A 16,333-nucleotide genomic window follows, 5' to 3' on the forward strand; every position below is an offset into this window, starting at 1 on the left:
CTATGGGTCATCTGACTGACCATTGGACGTGTTCCAATCTATTGGTCTATGGGTCATCTGACTGACCATTGGACGTGTTCCAATCTATGGGTCTATGGGTCATCTGACTGACCATTGGACGTGGTCCAATCTATGGGTCTATGGGTCATCTGACTGACCATTGGACGTGGTCCAATCTATGGGTCTATGGGTCATCTGACTGACCATTGGACGTGGTCCAATCTGTGGGTCTATGGGTCATCTGACTGACCATTGGACGTGGTCCAATCTATGTGTCTATGGTTCATCTGACTGACCATTGGACATGGTCCAATCTATGGGTCTATGGGTCATCTGACTGACCATTGGATGTGGTCCAATCTATGGGTCTATGGGTCATCTGACTGACTATTGGACGTGGTCCAATCTATGGGTCTATGGGTCATCTGACTGACCATTGGACGTGGTCCAATCTATGTGTCTATGGGCCATCTGACTGACCATTGGACGTGGTCCAATCTATGGGTCTATGGGTCACCTGACTGACTATTGGTCCAAGGGCTGCACAACTTTATTCCTCAGGTGACTTCTGTTCCCTTTGATTGTGGTTCAAACCAGTTCACTCAGTCACTCGGCTGAGATAACGAGATTACTTCTTTAAACCTGCATTGTACACAATACACAGCTTATCTGTAAATTATCTCAGATTCAATAAAAATTCCTTGTGTCCACGTTCTGTTGCTCTGATTAGATTATCCCAGAAGAAGGATCAATTCATCAACCAGTCCACAAGATGGAGGTTACAGAGCAGCATCACAAAATGGCAGTCTCCATACCCTTCGAGCACATGGCAAGAGCAAAGACAATCAGTTTGTCTGTTTCCATTGACCTTGAAACTCTTGAGTTTGACATTTTCTTCCATATTTTAATTTCTCCATGGCCAACAAGAACAGGTGGACAGGATAATTTTGCCAGTCTGAGGGACAGGAAGAGAGCTGCCTCGTGTCAGTGACCTGGTTGTTAAATCCTTGTGACAAACAGTGCCCAAGGAAGGGGACATCAGTAGCTTGTGGAAAACCAGGCCAGGACACCAGGACAGAGGGAGGAACCCAGCCCTAGCATCACTGCTGCCAATCCAGACTGACTGTGTGTCGCTGAGACAGATCTGTGCAGACCAGGCCGTGACCTTGAGCAAGAGTGGCTGGGAAATGATCCCCGGTGAATTACGGGAGAGATACCAACCGGCTGAGAAACGATCCCTGGTGAATTACGGGAGAGATACCAACCGGCTGAGAAACGATCCCTGGTGAATTACGGGAGAGATACCAACGGGCTGGGAAACGATTCCCGGTGAATTACGGGAGAGATACCAACCGGCTGGGAAACGATCCCCGGTGAATTACGGGAGAGATACCAACCGGCAGGGAAACGATCCCCGGTGAATTACGGGAGAGATAGAAACCGGCTGGGAAACGATCCCCGGTGAATTACGGGGGAGATACCAACCGGCAGGGAAACGATCCCCGGTGAATTACGGGAGAGATAGAAACCGGCTGGGAAACGATCCCCGGTGAATTACGGGGGAGATACCAACTGGCTGGGAAATGATCCCTGGTGAATTACGGGAGAGATAGAAACCGGCTGGGAAATGATCCCCGGTGAATTACGGGAGAGATACCAACCGGCTGGGAAATGATCCCCGGTGAATTACAGGAGAGATACCAACCGGCTGGGAAATGATCCCCGGTGAATTACAGAAGAGATACCAACCGGCTGGGAAATGATCCCCGGTGAATTACGGGAGAGATACCAACTGGCTGGGAAACGATCCCTGGTGAATTACGGGAGAGATACCAACTGGCTGGGAAATGATCCCTGGTGAATTACGGGAGAGATAGAAACCGGCTGGGAAATGATCCCCGGTGCATTATGGAAGAGATATACCAGCTGTTGGTGACACTGTAGAATGGAGACGGTTTGGTGTATCTGTGTGGGAGTGGGCACTTCCTGCTGTGAAGCTTCGACTATATGAATTGTGAGTCAGACCACACTTGGAATATTGTGGAAGTGTGTACCAAGATGCACTGAAAAGCTGGTCTTTCACACTATTCACACAGATCCAGTCAGTGACTGAGGTGCAACAAGGAGAAAGAACAGCAAAGCAGAAGAAAGTGTAACAGCTCCAGAGAGAGTGCAATGCAGGCAGTCGATAGGTAGAAGGTCAGAACAAGATAGATTATGAGATCAAGAGTCCATTTTACCCTACAAGGGAACCAGTCTACAGCCTACACAAAGTACACAGCTTTTGTATGTATTGATCGACCTACAGCCTTCTGGAACATACCTTCGGGCATTTCTATCTTCTGCACAGTGGGAGGGGAGGGAAGAGATAATCCTCAGTGGGTGGGGTCTTCAGTTACACTGGCTGCATTACTGAGACAGGGACAAGTGTGGACAGAGAGGCTGGCTTCTGTAACGTACTGAGTTGTAAGCAAAGGACACAGATGAGGTTTACCCGGGAGCTGCCTGGATTAGAGGGTATGAGCTTTGAGAGACCTGTGTTGTATGCTCTAGAGAGTCAGAGGCTGAGGGGAGTCCTGATAGGGGCAAAGGTGGGATATTTTCCCCATGGCAAAGATGTCAAAGGCTAGTGTAAAATCCTCTACTTGCCCCTCACATTGCCTCTAACCCCCCCCCCCTAACCGTAACATGCTTTAAAGCCTGGGGGGCAGTTTAAAGGCAATATGAAAGGCAAGCACATGATTTTATACAGGTTCGTAGGTGCCTGGGATGGGTTTCTGGGGGCAGGCAGTCTGATGGAGTTCAAGGGGCTTTTATTTGGAGGGACTGGAGGGATTATGGATCATTCACCTTTAGTACAAGATCAACACAATCCTGTGAGCCAAACGACTAGTCCAGTGCCGACCTGTTCTATGATCTGTGTGATGGATGGTGCTCCAGGACTTGTTCAAGGCGTTACCACGGAAACAGGAGTAGGCCGCTCAGCCCCTCCAGGCTGTCCCACCACGGCTGATCTTCCCCTGGACTCGCCTCATGCTCTGTGCCAGTTGCCCCAAGCCCTCAGTTCAGAGTATTATCAGAATTCATGCATGTCTCCACATACAACCCTGAGATTCCTGTTCCTGCAGGCAGACTTAGCAAATCTATACAACAGTAACTGCAAACAGGATCAATGAACAACAGACTGTGGAAATGTAAACATAAACAAACAGCAATAAATAACAAATGTGAAATAACCTGACATGAAAGCAGAACAAGGTAAAGAGTCCTTGAAGTGAGACCATCGGTGTGGAAACACCAGAAGTAGAATGGGTGTAATTTTCTGCTTTGTTCAAGACCCTGATGGTTGAGTAACTGTTCTTGGACCTGGTGGTGTGAGTCCTGAGACTCTTGTACCTTCTTCCTGATGGCAGCAGCGAGAAAAGAGCACGGCCTGGGTGGTGAGGATCTCTGATGACGAATACTGCTTTTCTACGGCAGTGCTTCATGTAGATGTGCTCAATGGTTGGGAGGGCTTTACCTGGGATGTACTAGGCTGAATCCACTAGCTTGGTTCTATCAACTACTCTGCATGCTAGCGTAGTGTTTAGCACAACACTTGACAGTTGCAGCAATGAGGCTTCAGTTCCCTCCGCTGTCTGTATCTCGTCCCTGTGAGCGCATGGGTTTCCTGCCACAGTCCAAAGAGGGGTTAGTTGTCGTTGTGAATTGTCCTGTCGTTAGGCTCGTGTAAAACTGGGGGTTGCTGGGCAGTGTGGCTGGAACAGCAAAAAGAGCCCATTTTGCACTGAGTCTCAACAGATTAAATAAATACAATTCCTTGCATGGTCCTGCATCCGCTACCTCAGGGTAGGGAATCTTACAGGGAGTAAGCGTTCTCTATCCCAGGATGGGTTTGTGTTATGTGGGTGAAAAACCCACACCAAACCTTTGTGAGGTGCGGAGAGTGAACACTTAGTTTCCTTGGCCAAGTCCTTAGATTGTGTGTAGATCCATGGGCAAGGTATCCATAGCCATTTGTAACCTCTCCCCAAGCTGAGCTTCCCTCTGTTAAGAGGACCACCATCTCCCAGTCCTGAACAAAAACAAGAAGGCATACGTTACTCACTGCTACCGAGTGGCTTTGATGCCCACCAGAATGAAATGCTTTGAGAGCAAACACGAGGAAATCTGCAGACGCTGGAAATTCAAACAACAAGACACACAAAATGGAACACAGCAGGCCAGGCAGCATCTATAGGGAGAAGCGCTGTCGACGTTTCGGGCTGAGACCTGACGTTTCTGTCCTGTGAAATGCTTTGAGAGTTGTGATTCACTCCATTCTCCCAAACAACTTTAGTCCATCAAGTCTGATCCACATGACTGACTGATTTTCCTTCTCAAGCCCATTCTTCCTCTCCTCCTCATTAACTCTGACACCCTTGCTAATAGACTCTGCTTTAAACAGACCCGATGACTTGGCCTCCACAGCCACAATTGGCAATTCTTGCCAACAGCAAAGAGCAAACAACAAGAGGTTTCAGCTTCATACTCAGCTCTGACCTTCCCTTCTTACTTCCTGCAGCATGAAACGTGGAAAGATTGGAATCGCAGTAGCGGGGGCGTTGCTGCTGATTCTCGTACTGTCACTAGGCCTGTACTTCGGGCTGAGGCCAAAGCAGCCACAGGTCCACTCCTATCCGAAAGCAGCTGTCGCCACAGATGCAGCAAAATGCTCGGAGATTGGCAGGTAAGTCTCCACCAGGGCCTGTTGTGATTCTAACATCTGAAGTTTCCAGATTATATCATGGGAGCAGAGCCATACAACCCGGTCACACGTCATGGATAAAATAATCGGAGTAGGGAACACAATCCAGTCACTCGTCACTGATTATATAATGGGAGTGGGGAACACAATCCGGTCACACGTCACTGATTATATAATGGGAGTAGAGAACACAATCCGGAGACACGTCACTGATTATATAATGGGAGTAGGGAACACAATCCGGTCACACGTCACTGATTATATAATGGGAGTAGGGAACACAATCCGGTCACACGTCACTGATTATATAATGGGAGTAGGGAACACAATCCGGTCACACGTCACTGATTATATAATGGGAGTGGGGAACACAATCCGGTCACACGTCACTGATTATATAATGGGAGTAGAGAACACAATCCGGAGACAAGTCACTGATTATATAATGGGAGTAGGGAACACAATCCGGTCACATGTCACTGATTATATAATGGGAGTAGGGAACACAATCCGGTCACATGTCACTGATTATATAATGGGAGTAGGGGACACAATCCGGTCACAGGTCACTGATTATATAATGGGAGTAGGGAACACAATCCGGTCACAGGTCACTGATTATATAATGGGAGTAGTGAACACAATCCGGTCACACGTCACTGATTATATAATGGGAGTAGGGAACACAATCCGGTCACACGTCACTGATTATATAATGGGAGTAGGGAACACAATCCGGTCACATGTCACTGATTATATAATGGGAGTAGGGAATACAATCCGGTCACAAGTCACTGATTATATAATGGGAGTAGGGAACACAATCCGGTCACACGTCACTGATTATATAATGGGAGTAGGGAACACAATCTGGTCACAGGTCACTGATTATATAATGGGAGTAGGGAACACAATCCGGTCACATGTCACTGATTATATAATGGGAGTAGGGAACACAATCCGGTCACATGTCACTGATTACATAATGGGAGTAGGGAACACAATCCGGTCACAGGTCACTGATTATATAATGGGAGTAGGGAACACAATCCGGTCACATGTCACTGATTATATAATGGGAGTAGGGAACACAATCCGGTCACATGTCACTGATTATATAATGGGAGTAGGGAACACAATCCGGTCACATGTCACTGATTATATAACGGGAGTAGAGAACACAATCCGGTCACATGACTCTGATTATATAATGGGAGTAGGGAACACAATCCAGTCACACGTCACTGATTATATAATGGGAGTAGGGAACACAATCCGGTCACACGTCACTGATTATATAATGGGAGTAGGGAACACAATCCAGTCACAAGTCACTGATTATATCCTGGGAGCAGGGCTGTACGACCCGGTCACGCATCGCAGATTAAGTTTATTGCAGATTTAGCAATCTAATATACTACAACAAAAGAGACAATAACAGTAAATTAAAACATTTCCATCCGTATCTGGCTGACATTTTTCCCTGAGCAATGGTCCGGGAACACCTCCATGGTAGCTGTGGTCACAGCAAATTCTTTCTCCATGGTTACCGGCCACAGACATACTCCCTGAACATTGCCAGGCAACCTGCCTGTGTGCATCCCTCCGCTGCCTGCATCTGGGACCCATCTCTGTAGCTCCGGATCAAATTTACTGAGACACCCTCCTCTTATTGTTTTGAAATGTAACCAGAGAGTGAGAAGCTTGCCTGTGGCTATGCGAATGGGGGTGTAGCCTCACACATTGACGGCCACCATGTTGGATTATCATCTCACCTCACCATCTATAAACATGTTGAATTAATGCCGGCTTCTGCAAATCCAGTCACCTTATTTTAATATGTCAGTGTAAGCTGTGCGGTGTTTGTCCGAACTCATTTGTAAAACAAACTATTAATATCTCCGGTCTGGGCCTCGTCTTTCCCCACTTTATTCCCTCTGCACTCTCAGACAGGATGCAGGGCTTCGACCGGAAGCTCAACCGTCCCCCAGACGCTGCGTGACCTGTGGAGTTATTCCAGTAGACGTCTGCGGCTCCAGGTCCCAATGTCTGCATTCTCCTGGATTACCAGTCCCTCTGACACTGCCACAGCCCGGTGGGGAATTTGTCGCAGACTAACCCACACTCCCTTTCTTTCACAGGGACATTCTCCAGCAGGGGGGGTCAGCAGTCGATGCGGCCATTGCCAGCATGCTATGTGACGGGCTGCACAACGCACACAGCATGGGGATTGGAGGAGGCTTCTATATGACCATTTATGACGCAGAGACAGGTGGGTGCTCTTTCAACTGGCCTTCTCCCTTCAACCACAAATTTCTGCATTCAATACCTACTGGGAGGGGTATCTGAGGGCCTCCAGACACTTCCTGCAGACACTCTCTCCCAGACCACCAGGCCGTTCAGCTGGGCCAAGGGAGAAAGCAGGATCATCACAGATTTCAACCAGGTACATATCTCTGAAGGAGGCATTTAAAATCATGGAGTTGAGGAACTGTTGTCATTTGGAGGGGTCAGGAGGTGTAGATGGAGAGGAACTGTTGTCATTGGGGCTTCAGGAGATGTGGATGGAGAGGAACTGCTGTCATTGGGGGGTCAGGAGGAAGAAATGGAGAGGTACTGTTGTCATTGGGGCGGTCACAAGGTGTAGATGGAGAGGAACTGTTGTCATTGGGGCGGTCACAAGGTGTAGATGGAGAGGAACTGTTGTCATTGAGGGGGTCAGGAGCTGAGATGGAGAGGAACTGTTGTCATTGGGGCTTCAGGAGGTGTGGATGGAGAGGATCTGTTGTCATTGGGGGGTCAGGAGGTAGAAATGGAGAGGAACTGTTGTCATTGGGTGGTCACGAGGTGTAGATGGAGAGGATCTGTTGACATTGGGGGGTTAGGAGGTAGAAATGGAGAGGTACTGTTGTCATTGGGGTGTGACAGGACGTGTAGATTGAGAGTAACTGTTGTCATTGGGTGGTCACGAGGTGTAGATGGAGAGGATCTGTTGTCATTGCAGTTGTCAGCAGGTGTAGATCGAGATGAACGATTGTCATTGGGGGTGTCAGGAGGTGTAGATCGAGATGAACGATTGTCATTGTGGGGGTCAGGAGGTGTAGATGGAGAGGAACTGTTGTCATTAGGGGGGTGACAGGAGGTGTAGATGGAGAGGAACTGTTGTCATTGGGGGGTCAGGAGGTGTAGATGGAGAGGAACTGTTGTCATTTGGAGGGGTCAGGAGGTGCAGATGGAGAGGAACTGTTGTCATTGGGGGTGTCAGCAGGTGTACATGTAGAGGAACTGTTGTCATTTGGGGGGGTCAGGAGGTGTAGATGGAGTGGTACTGTTGTCATGGGGGGGTCAGGAAGTGTAGATTGAGACAAATTATTGTCATTGAGGAGGACAGGAGCTGAGATGGAGAGGAACTGTTGTCATTGGGGCTTCAGGAGGTGTGGATGGAGAGGAATTGTTGTCATTGGGGGGTCAGGAGGTAGAAATGGAGAGGAACTGTTGTCATTTGGAGGAGTCAGGATGTGTTAATGGAGAGGAACTGTTGTCATTGGGGGCTCAGGAGGTGTAGATGGAGAGGAACTGTTGTCATTGGGGTGTCAGGAGGTGTACATGTAGAGGAACAGGTGTCATTGGGGGGGTCAGGAAGTGTAGATTGAGAGAAATTATTGTCATTGAGGGGGTCAGGAGCTGAGATGGAGAGGATCTGTTGTCATTGGGGGGTCAGGAGGTAGAAATGGAGAGGTACTGTTGTCATTGCGGTGTGACAGGACGTGTAGATGGAGAGGAACTTGTCATTGGGGGGGTGACAGGAGGTGTAGATGGAGAGGAACTGTTGTCATTGTGGGGTCAGGAGGTGTAGATGGAGAGGATCTGTTGTCATTGGGGGTGTCAGGAGGTGTAGATGGAGAGGAACTGTTGTCATTGGGGGTGTCAGGAGGTGTGCATGTAGAGGAACAGGTGTCATTGGGGGGGTCAGGAGGTGTAGATAGAGAGGAACTGTTGTCAATGGGTGGGTCAGGAGGTGTAGATGGAGAGGAACTGTTGTCATTGGGGGGTCAAGAGGTGTAGATGGAGAGGATCTGTTGTCATTGGGGGTGTCAGGAGGTGTACATGTAGAGGAACAGGTGTCATTGGGGGGGTCAGGAGGTGTAGATGGAGAGGAACTGTTGTCATTGTGGTTGTCAGGAGGTGAAGATCGAGAGTAGCTGTTGTCTGGGGTGGTCAGGAGGTGTAGGAGAGGAACTGTTGTCATTTGGTGTCAGGATGTGTAGATAGAGAGGAACTGTTGTCATTGGGGGGTCAGGAGGTGTAGATGGAGAGGAACTGTTATCATTCGGGGGGTCAGGAGGTGTAGATGGAGAGGAACTGTTATCATTCGGGGGGTCAGGAGGTGTAGATGGAGAGTAACTGTTGTCATTCAGGGGAAGTCAGGTGGTGTAGATGCAGAGGAACTTTTGTCATTAGGTGTAGTAGGATGTGTAGATTGAGAGGAAATGTCATTCAGAGGGAGTCAGGAGGTGTAGATTGAGAGGAATTGTCATTGGGTGGTCACGAGGTGCAGATGGAGAGGTTGTGTTGACATTATGGTGTGTCAGGAGGTGTAGATGGAGAGGAACTGTTGTCATTGGGGGGTCAGGAGGTGCAGATGGATAGGAACTGTTGTCATTGGGGTGTGATGAGGTGTAGATGGAGAGAAACTGTTGTCATTGGGGGGGTCAGGAGGTGTAGATGGAGAGGAACTGTTGTCATTGGGAGGGTCAGGAGGTGTAGATGGAGAGGAACTGTTGTCATTGGGGGGGTCAGGAGGTGTAGATGGAGAGGAACTGTTGTCATTGGGGGGGTCAGGAGGTGTAGATGGAGAGGAACTGTTGTCATTGGGGGGGTCATGAGGTGTAGATGGAGAGGAACTGTTGTCATTGGGGTGTCACGATGTGTAGATGGAGAGGAACTGTTGTCATTGGGGGTCAGGAGGTGTAGATGGAGAGGAACTGTTGTCATTGGGGGATCAGGAGGTGTAGATAGAAAGTAACTACTGTCATTGGGGGGGTCAGGAGGTGTAGATGGAGAGGAACTGTTGTCATTGGGGGGGTCATGAGGTGTAGATGGAGAGGAACTGTTGTCATTGGGGGTGTCAGGAGGTGTAGATGGAGAGGAACTGTTGTCATTTAGGGGAAGTCAGGTGGTGTAGATGGAGAGGAACTGTTGTCATTGGGGGGTCAGGAGTTGTAGATGGAGAGGAATTGTTGTCATTGGGGGTCAGGAGGTGTGGATGGAGAGGAACTGTTGTCATTGGGTGTGTCAGGAGGTGTAAATGGAGAGGAACCGTTGTCATTGGGGTGATAGGAGGTGTAGATGGAGAGGAAATGTTGTCATTGGAGTTTCAGGATGTGTCGATGGAGAGGAACTGTTGTCATTGGGGTTGTCAGGAGGTGTAGATGGAGAGGAACTGTTGTCTTTGTGGTTCAGGAGGTGTAGATGGAGAGGAATTGTTGTCAATGAGGGGGTCAGGAGGTGTAGATGGAGAGGAACTGTTGTCATTGGGAGGGTCAGGAGGTGTAGATGGAGAGGAACTGTTGTCATTGGGAGGGTCAGGAGGTGTAGATGGAGAGGAACTGTTGTCATTGGGGGGTCAGGAGGTGTAGATGGAGAGGAACTGTTGTCTTTGGGGGGGTCGGGATGTGCAGATAGAGAGGAACTGTTGTCATTGGGGGTGTCAGGAGGTGTAGATAGAGAGGAACTGTTGTCATTGGGGGGGTCAGGAGGTGTAGATGGAGAGGAACTGTTGTCATTAGGGTGGTGACAGGAGGTGTAGGAGAGGAACTGTTGTCATTTGGAGGGGTCAGGAGGTGTAGATAGAAATGAGCTGTTGTCATTGGGAGGATCAGGAGGTGTAGATGGAGAGGAACTGTTGTCATTGGGAGGGTCAGGAGGTGTAGATGGAGAGGAACTGTTGTCATTGGGAACGTCTGGTGCAGATGTAGATGCATTGTTGTCATTGGTAACAGAAGTTGTAGATACAGAGGGACTGTTGTCAGTTGGGTGGTGCAGAGGTGTAGATTGAGAGAAATTGTTGTGATTGACGGGGTCAGGAGATGCAGATGAAGAGGAACCGTTATCATTGGTGCTACAGGAGGTGTAGATGGAGAGGAACTGTGGCCATTGATGTGGTTGGTCAGAAGATATAGATGGAGAGGATCTGTTGTGATTGGGGCTTCAGGAGGTGTAGATGGAGAGGAACTGTTTCATTGAGGGGGTCAGGAACTGAGATGGAGTGGAACTGTTGTCATTGGGTCTTCAGGTGGAGTAAATGGAGAGGATCTGTTGTCATTGAGGTATCAGGAGGTGTAGATGGAGAGGAACTGTTGTCATTGAGGATGTCAGGGGGTAGAAATGGAGAGGAACTGTTGTCATTGGGGGTGACAGGAGGTGCAGATGGAGAGGAACTGTTATCATTCGGGGGGTCAGGATGTGTAGATGGAGAGGAAATGTTGTTATTGAGGGGGCCATGAGGTGTAGATGGAGAGGAAGTGTCATTCGGGGGGGTCAGGAGGTATAGATGGAGAGGAACTGTTATCATTCGGGGGGTCAGGAGGTGTAGATGGAGAGTAACTGTTGTCATTCAGGGGAAGTCAGGTGGTGTAGATGCAGAGGAACTTTTGTCATTAGGTGTAGTAGGATGTGTAGATTGAGAGGAAATGTCATTCAGAGGGAGTCAGGAGGTGTAGATTGAGAGGAATTGTCATTGGGTGGTCACGAGGTGCAGATGGAGAGGTTGTGTTGACATTATGGTGTGTCAGGAGGTGTAGATGGAGAGGAACTGTTGTCATTGGGGGGTCAGGAGGTGCAGATGGATAGGAACTGTTGTCATTGGGGTGTGATGAGGTGTAGATGGAGAGAAACTGTTGTCATTGGGGGGGTCAGGAGGTGTAGATGGAGAGGAACTGTTGTCATTGGGAGGGTCAGGAGGTGTAGATGGAGAGGAACTGTTGTCATTGGGGGGGTCAGGAGGTGTAGATGGAGAGGAACTGTTGTCATTGGGGGGGTCAGGAGGTGTAGATGGAGAGGAACTGTTGTCATTGGGGGGGTCATGAGGTGTAGATGGAGAGGAACTGTTGTCATTGGGGTGTCACGATGTGTAGATGGAGAGGAACTGTTGTCATTGGGGGTCAGGAGGTGTAGATGGAGAGGAACTGTTGTCATTGGGGGATCAGGAGGTGTAGATAGAAAGTAACTACTGTCATTGGGGGGGTCAGGAGGTGTAGATGGAGAGGAACTGTTGTCATTGGGGGGGTCATGAGGTGTAGATGGAGAGGAACTGTTGTCATTGGGGGTGTCAGGAGGTGTAGATGGAGAGGAACTGTTGTCATTTAGGGGAAGTCAGGTGGTGTAGATGGAGAGGAACTGTTGTCATTGGGGGGTCAGGAGTTGTAGATGGAGAGGAATTGTTGTCATTGGGGGTCAGGAGGTGTGGATGGAGAGGAACTGTTGTCATTGGGTGTGTCAGGAGGTGTAAATGGAGAGGAACCGTTGTCATTGGGGTGATAGGAGGTGTAGATGGAGAGGAAATGTTGTCATTGGAGTTTCAGGATGTGTCGATGGAGAGGAACTGTTGTCATTGGGGTTGTCAGGAGGTGTAGATGGAGAGGAACTGTTGTCTTTGTGGTTCAGGAGGTGTAGATGGAGAGGAATTGTTGTCAATGAGGGGGTCAGGAGGTGTAGATGGAGAGGAACTGTTGTCATTGGGAGGGTCAGGAGGTGTAGATGGAGAGGAACTGTTGTCATTGGGAGGGTCAGGAGGTGTAGATGGAGAGGAACTGTTGTCATTGGGGGGTCAGGAGGTGTAGATGGAGAGGAACTGTTGTCTTTGGGGGGGTCGGGATGTGCAGATAGAGAGGAACTGTTGTCATTGGGGGTGTCAGGAGGTGTAGATAGAGAGGAACTGTTGTCATTGGGGGGGTCAGGAGGTGTAGATGGAGAGGAACTGTTGTCATTAGGGTGGTGACAGGAGGTGTAGGAGAGGAACTGTTGTCATTTGGAGGGGTCAGGAGGTGTAGATAGAAATGAGCTGTTGTCATTGGGAGGATCAGGAGGTGTAGATGGAGAGGAACTGTTGTCATTGGGAGGGTCAGGAGGTGTAGATGGAGAGGAACTGTTGTCATTGGGAACGTCTGGTGCAGATGTAGATGCATTGTTGTCATTGGTAACAGAAGTTGTAGATACAGAGGGACTGTTGTCAGTTGGGTGGTGCAGAGGTGTAGATTGAGAGAAATTGTTGTGATTGACGGGGTCAGGAGATGCAGATGAAGAGGAACCGTTATCATTGGTGCTACAGGAGGTGTAGATGGAGAGGAACTGTGGCCATTGATGTGGTTGGTCAGAAGATATAGATGGAGAGGATCTGTTGTGATTGGGGCTTCAGGAGGTGTAGATGGAGAGGAACTGTTTCATTGAGGGGGTCAGGAACTGAGATGGAGTGGAACTGTTGTCATTGGGTCTTCAGGTGGAGTAAATGGAGAGGATCTGTTGTCATTGAGGTATCAGGAGGTGTAGATGGAGAGGAACTGTTGTCATTGAGGATGTCAGGGGGTAGAAATGGAGAGGAACTGTTGTCATTGGGGGTGACAGGAGGTGCAGATGGAGAGGAACTGTTATCATTCGGGGGGTCAGGATGTGTAGATGGAGAGGAAATGTTGTTATTGAGGGGGCCATGAGGTGTAGATGGAGAGGAAGTGTCATTCGGGGGGGTCAGGAGGTGTAGATGGAGAGGAACTGTTGTCATTGGGTGGTTCAGGAGATGACGATGGAAAAGATCTGTTGTCATTGGGGGGTCAGGAGATGAAGATGGATAGGAACTGTTGTCATTGGGGTGTCAGGTGGTGTAGATGGAGAGGAACTGTTGTCATTGGGGGGTGTCAGGAGGTGTAGATGGAGAGGAACTGTTGTCATTGGGAGGGTCAGGATGTGTAGATGGAGAAGAACTGTTGTCATTGGGGGGTCAGGAGGTGTAGATGGAGAGGAACTGTTGTCTTTGGGGGGGTCGGGATGTGCAGATAGAGAGGAACTGTTGTCATTGGGGGGGTCAAGAGGTGGAGATGGAGAGGAACTGTTATCATTCGGGGGGTCAGGAGGTGTCGATGGAGAGGGACTGTTGTCATTGAGGGGGCCATGAGGTGTAGATGGAGAGGAAGTGTTGTCATTCGGGGGGGTGGTCAGGATGTGGAGATGGAGAGGAACTGTTGTCATTGGGGGGTCAGGAGGTGTAGATGGAGAGGAACTGTTGTCATTGGGGTGTCAGGTGGTGTAGATGGAGAGGAACTGTTGTCATTGGGGGGTCAGGAGTTGTAGATGGAGAGGAATTGTTGTCATTGGGGGTCAGGAGGTGTGGATGGAGAGGAACTGTTGTCATTGGGTGTGTCAGGAGGTGTAAATGGAGAGGAACCGTTGTCATTGGGGTGATAGGAGGTGTAGATGGAGAGGAAATGTTGTCATTGGAGTTTCAGGATGTGTCGATGGAGAGGAACTGTTGTCATTGGGGTTGTCAGGAGGTGTAGATGGAGAGGAACTGTTGTCTTTGTGGTTCAGGAGGTGTAGATGGAGAGGAATTGTTGTCAATGAGGGGGTCAGGAGGTGTAGATGGAGAGGAACTGTTGTCATTTGGAGGGGTCAGGAGGTGCAGATGGAGAGGAACTGTTGTCATTGGGGGTGTCAGCAGGTGTACATGTAGAGGAACTGTTGTCATTTGGGGGGGTCAGGAGGTGTAGATGGAGTGGTACTGTTGTCATGGGGGGGTCAGGAAGTGTAGATTGAGACAAATTATTGTCATTGAGGAGGACAGGAGCTGAGATGGAGAGGAACTGTTGTCATTGGGGCTTCAGGAGGTGTGGATGGAGAGGAATTGTTGTCATTGGGGGGTCAGGAGGTAGAAATGGAGAGGAACTGTTGTCATTTGGAGGAGTCAGGATGTGTTAATGGAGAGGAACTGTTGTCATTGGGGGCTCAGGAGGTGTAGATGGAGAGGAACTGTTGTCATTGGGGTGTCAGGAGGTGTACATGTAGAGGAACAGGTGTCATTGGGGGGGTCAGGAAGTGTAGATTGAGAGAAATTATTGTCATTGAGGGGGTCAGGAGCTGAGATGGAGAGGATCTGTTGTCATTGGGGGGTCAGGAGGTAGAAATGGAGAGGTACTGTTGTCATTGCGGTGTGACAGGACGTGTAGATGGAGAGGAACTTGTCATTGGGGGGGTGACAGGAGGTGTAGATGGAGAGGAACTGTTGTCATTGTGGGGTCAGGAGGTGTAGATGGAGAGGATCTGTTGTCATTGGGGGTGTCAGGAGGTGTAGATGGAGAGGAACTGTTGTCATTGGGGGTGTCAGGAGGTGTGCATGTAGAGGAACAGGTGTCATTGGGGGGGTCAGGAGGTGTAGATAGAGAGGAACTGTTGTCAATGGGTGGGTCAGGAGGTGTAGATGGAGAGGAACTGTTGTCATTGGGGGGTCAAGAGGTGTAGATGGAGAGGATCTGTTGTCATTGGGGGTGTCAGGAGGTGTACATGTAGAGGAACAGGTGTCATTGGGGGGGTCAGGAGGTGTAGATGGAGAGGAACTGTTGTCATTGTGGTTGTCAGGAGGTGAAGATCGAGAGTAGCTGTTGTCTGGGGTGGTCAGGAGGTGTAGGAGAGGAACTGTTGTCATTTGGTGTCAGGATGTGTAGATAGAGAGGAACTGTTGTCATTGGGGGGTCAGGAGGTGTAGATGGAGAGGAACTGTTATCATTCGGGGGGTCAGGAGGTGTAGATGGAGAGGAACTGTTATCATTCGGGGGGTCAGGAGGTGTAGATGGAGAGTAACTGTTGTCATTCAGGGGAAGTCAGGTGGTGTAGATGCAGAGGAACTTTTGTCATTAGGTGTAGTAGGATGTGTAGATTGAGAGGAAATGTCATTCAGAGGGAGTCAGGAGGTGTAGATTGAGAGGAATTGTCATTGGGTGGTCACGAGGTGCAGATGGAGAGGTTGTGTTGACATTATGGTGTGTCAGGAGGTGTAGATGGAGAGGAACTGTTGTCATTGGGGGGTCAGGAGGTGCAGATGGATAGGAACTGTTGTCATTGGGGTGTGATGAGGTGTAGATGGAGAGAAACTGTTGTCATTGGGGGGGTCAGGAGGTGTAGATGGAGAGGAACTGTTGTCATTGGGAGGGTCAGGAGGTGTAGATGGAGAGGAACTGTTGTCATTGGGGGGGTCAGGAGGTGTAGATGGAGAGGAACTGTTGTCATTGGGGGGGTCAGGAGGTGTAGATGGAGAGGAACTGTTGTCATTGGGGGGGTCATGAGGTGTAGATGGAGAGGAACTGTTGTCATTGGGGTGTCACGATGTGTAGATGGAGAGGAACTGTTGTCATTGGGGGTCAGGAGGTGTAGATGGAGAGGAACTGTTGTCATTGGGGGATCAGGAGGTGTAGATAGAAAGTAACTACTGTCATTGGGGGGGTCAGGAGGTGTAGATGGAGAGGAACTGTTGTCATTGGGGGGGTCATGAGGTGTAGATGGAGAGGAACTGTTGTCATTGGGGGTGTCAGGAGGTGTAGATGG

General features: G+C 49.3%; 1 protein-coding gene across 2 annotated transcripts in view; it reads left to right on the forward strand.

Moving 5' to 3' along the window:
* The window catches only part of LOC132401263 (glutathione hydrolase 1 proenzyme-like), a 572,601-nt gene that overhangs the window by 151,879 nt on the left and 404,389 nt on the right, over window positions 1–16,333 (forward strand). For both annotated transcript variants that reach the window (XM_059983295.1, XM_059983294.1), the window contains 2 exons: window positions 4,565–4,729; window positions 6,889–7,019. In XM_059983295.1, the coding sequence (XP_059839278.1) occupies window positions 4,566–4,729; window positions 6,889–7,019 (295 nt within the window). In that variant the 5' untranslated portion in view covers window position 4,565. The remainder of the gene's footprint in view (window positions 1–4,564; window positions 4,730–6,888; window positions 7,020–16,333) is intronic.

The sequence above is a fragment of the Hypanus sabinus genome, chromosome 10, assembly GCF_030144855.1.
Source record: "Hypanus sabinus isolate sHypSab1 chromosome 10, sHypSab1.hap1, whole genome shotgun sequence".
Lineage (NCBI taxonomy): Eukaryota > Metazoa > Chordata > Chondrichthyes > Myliobatiformes > Dasyatidae > Hypanus > Hypanus sabinus.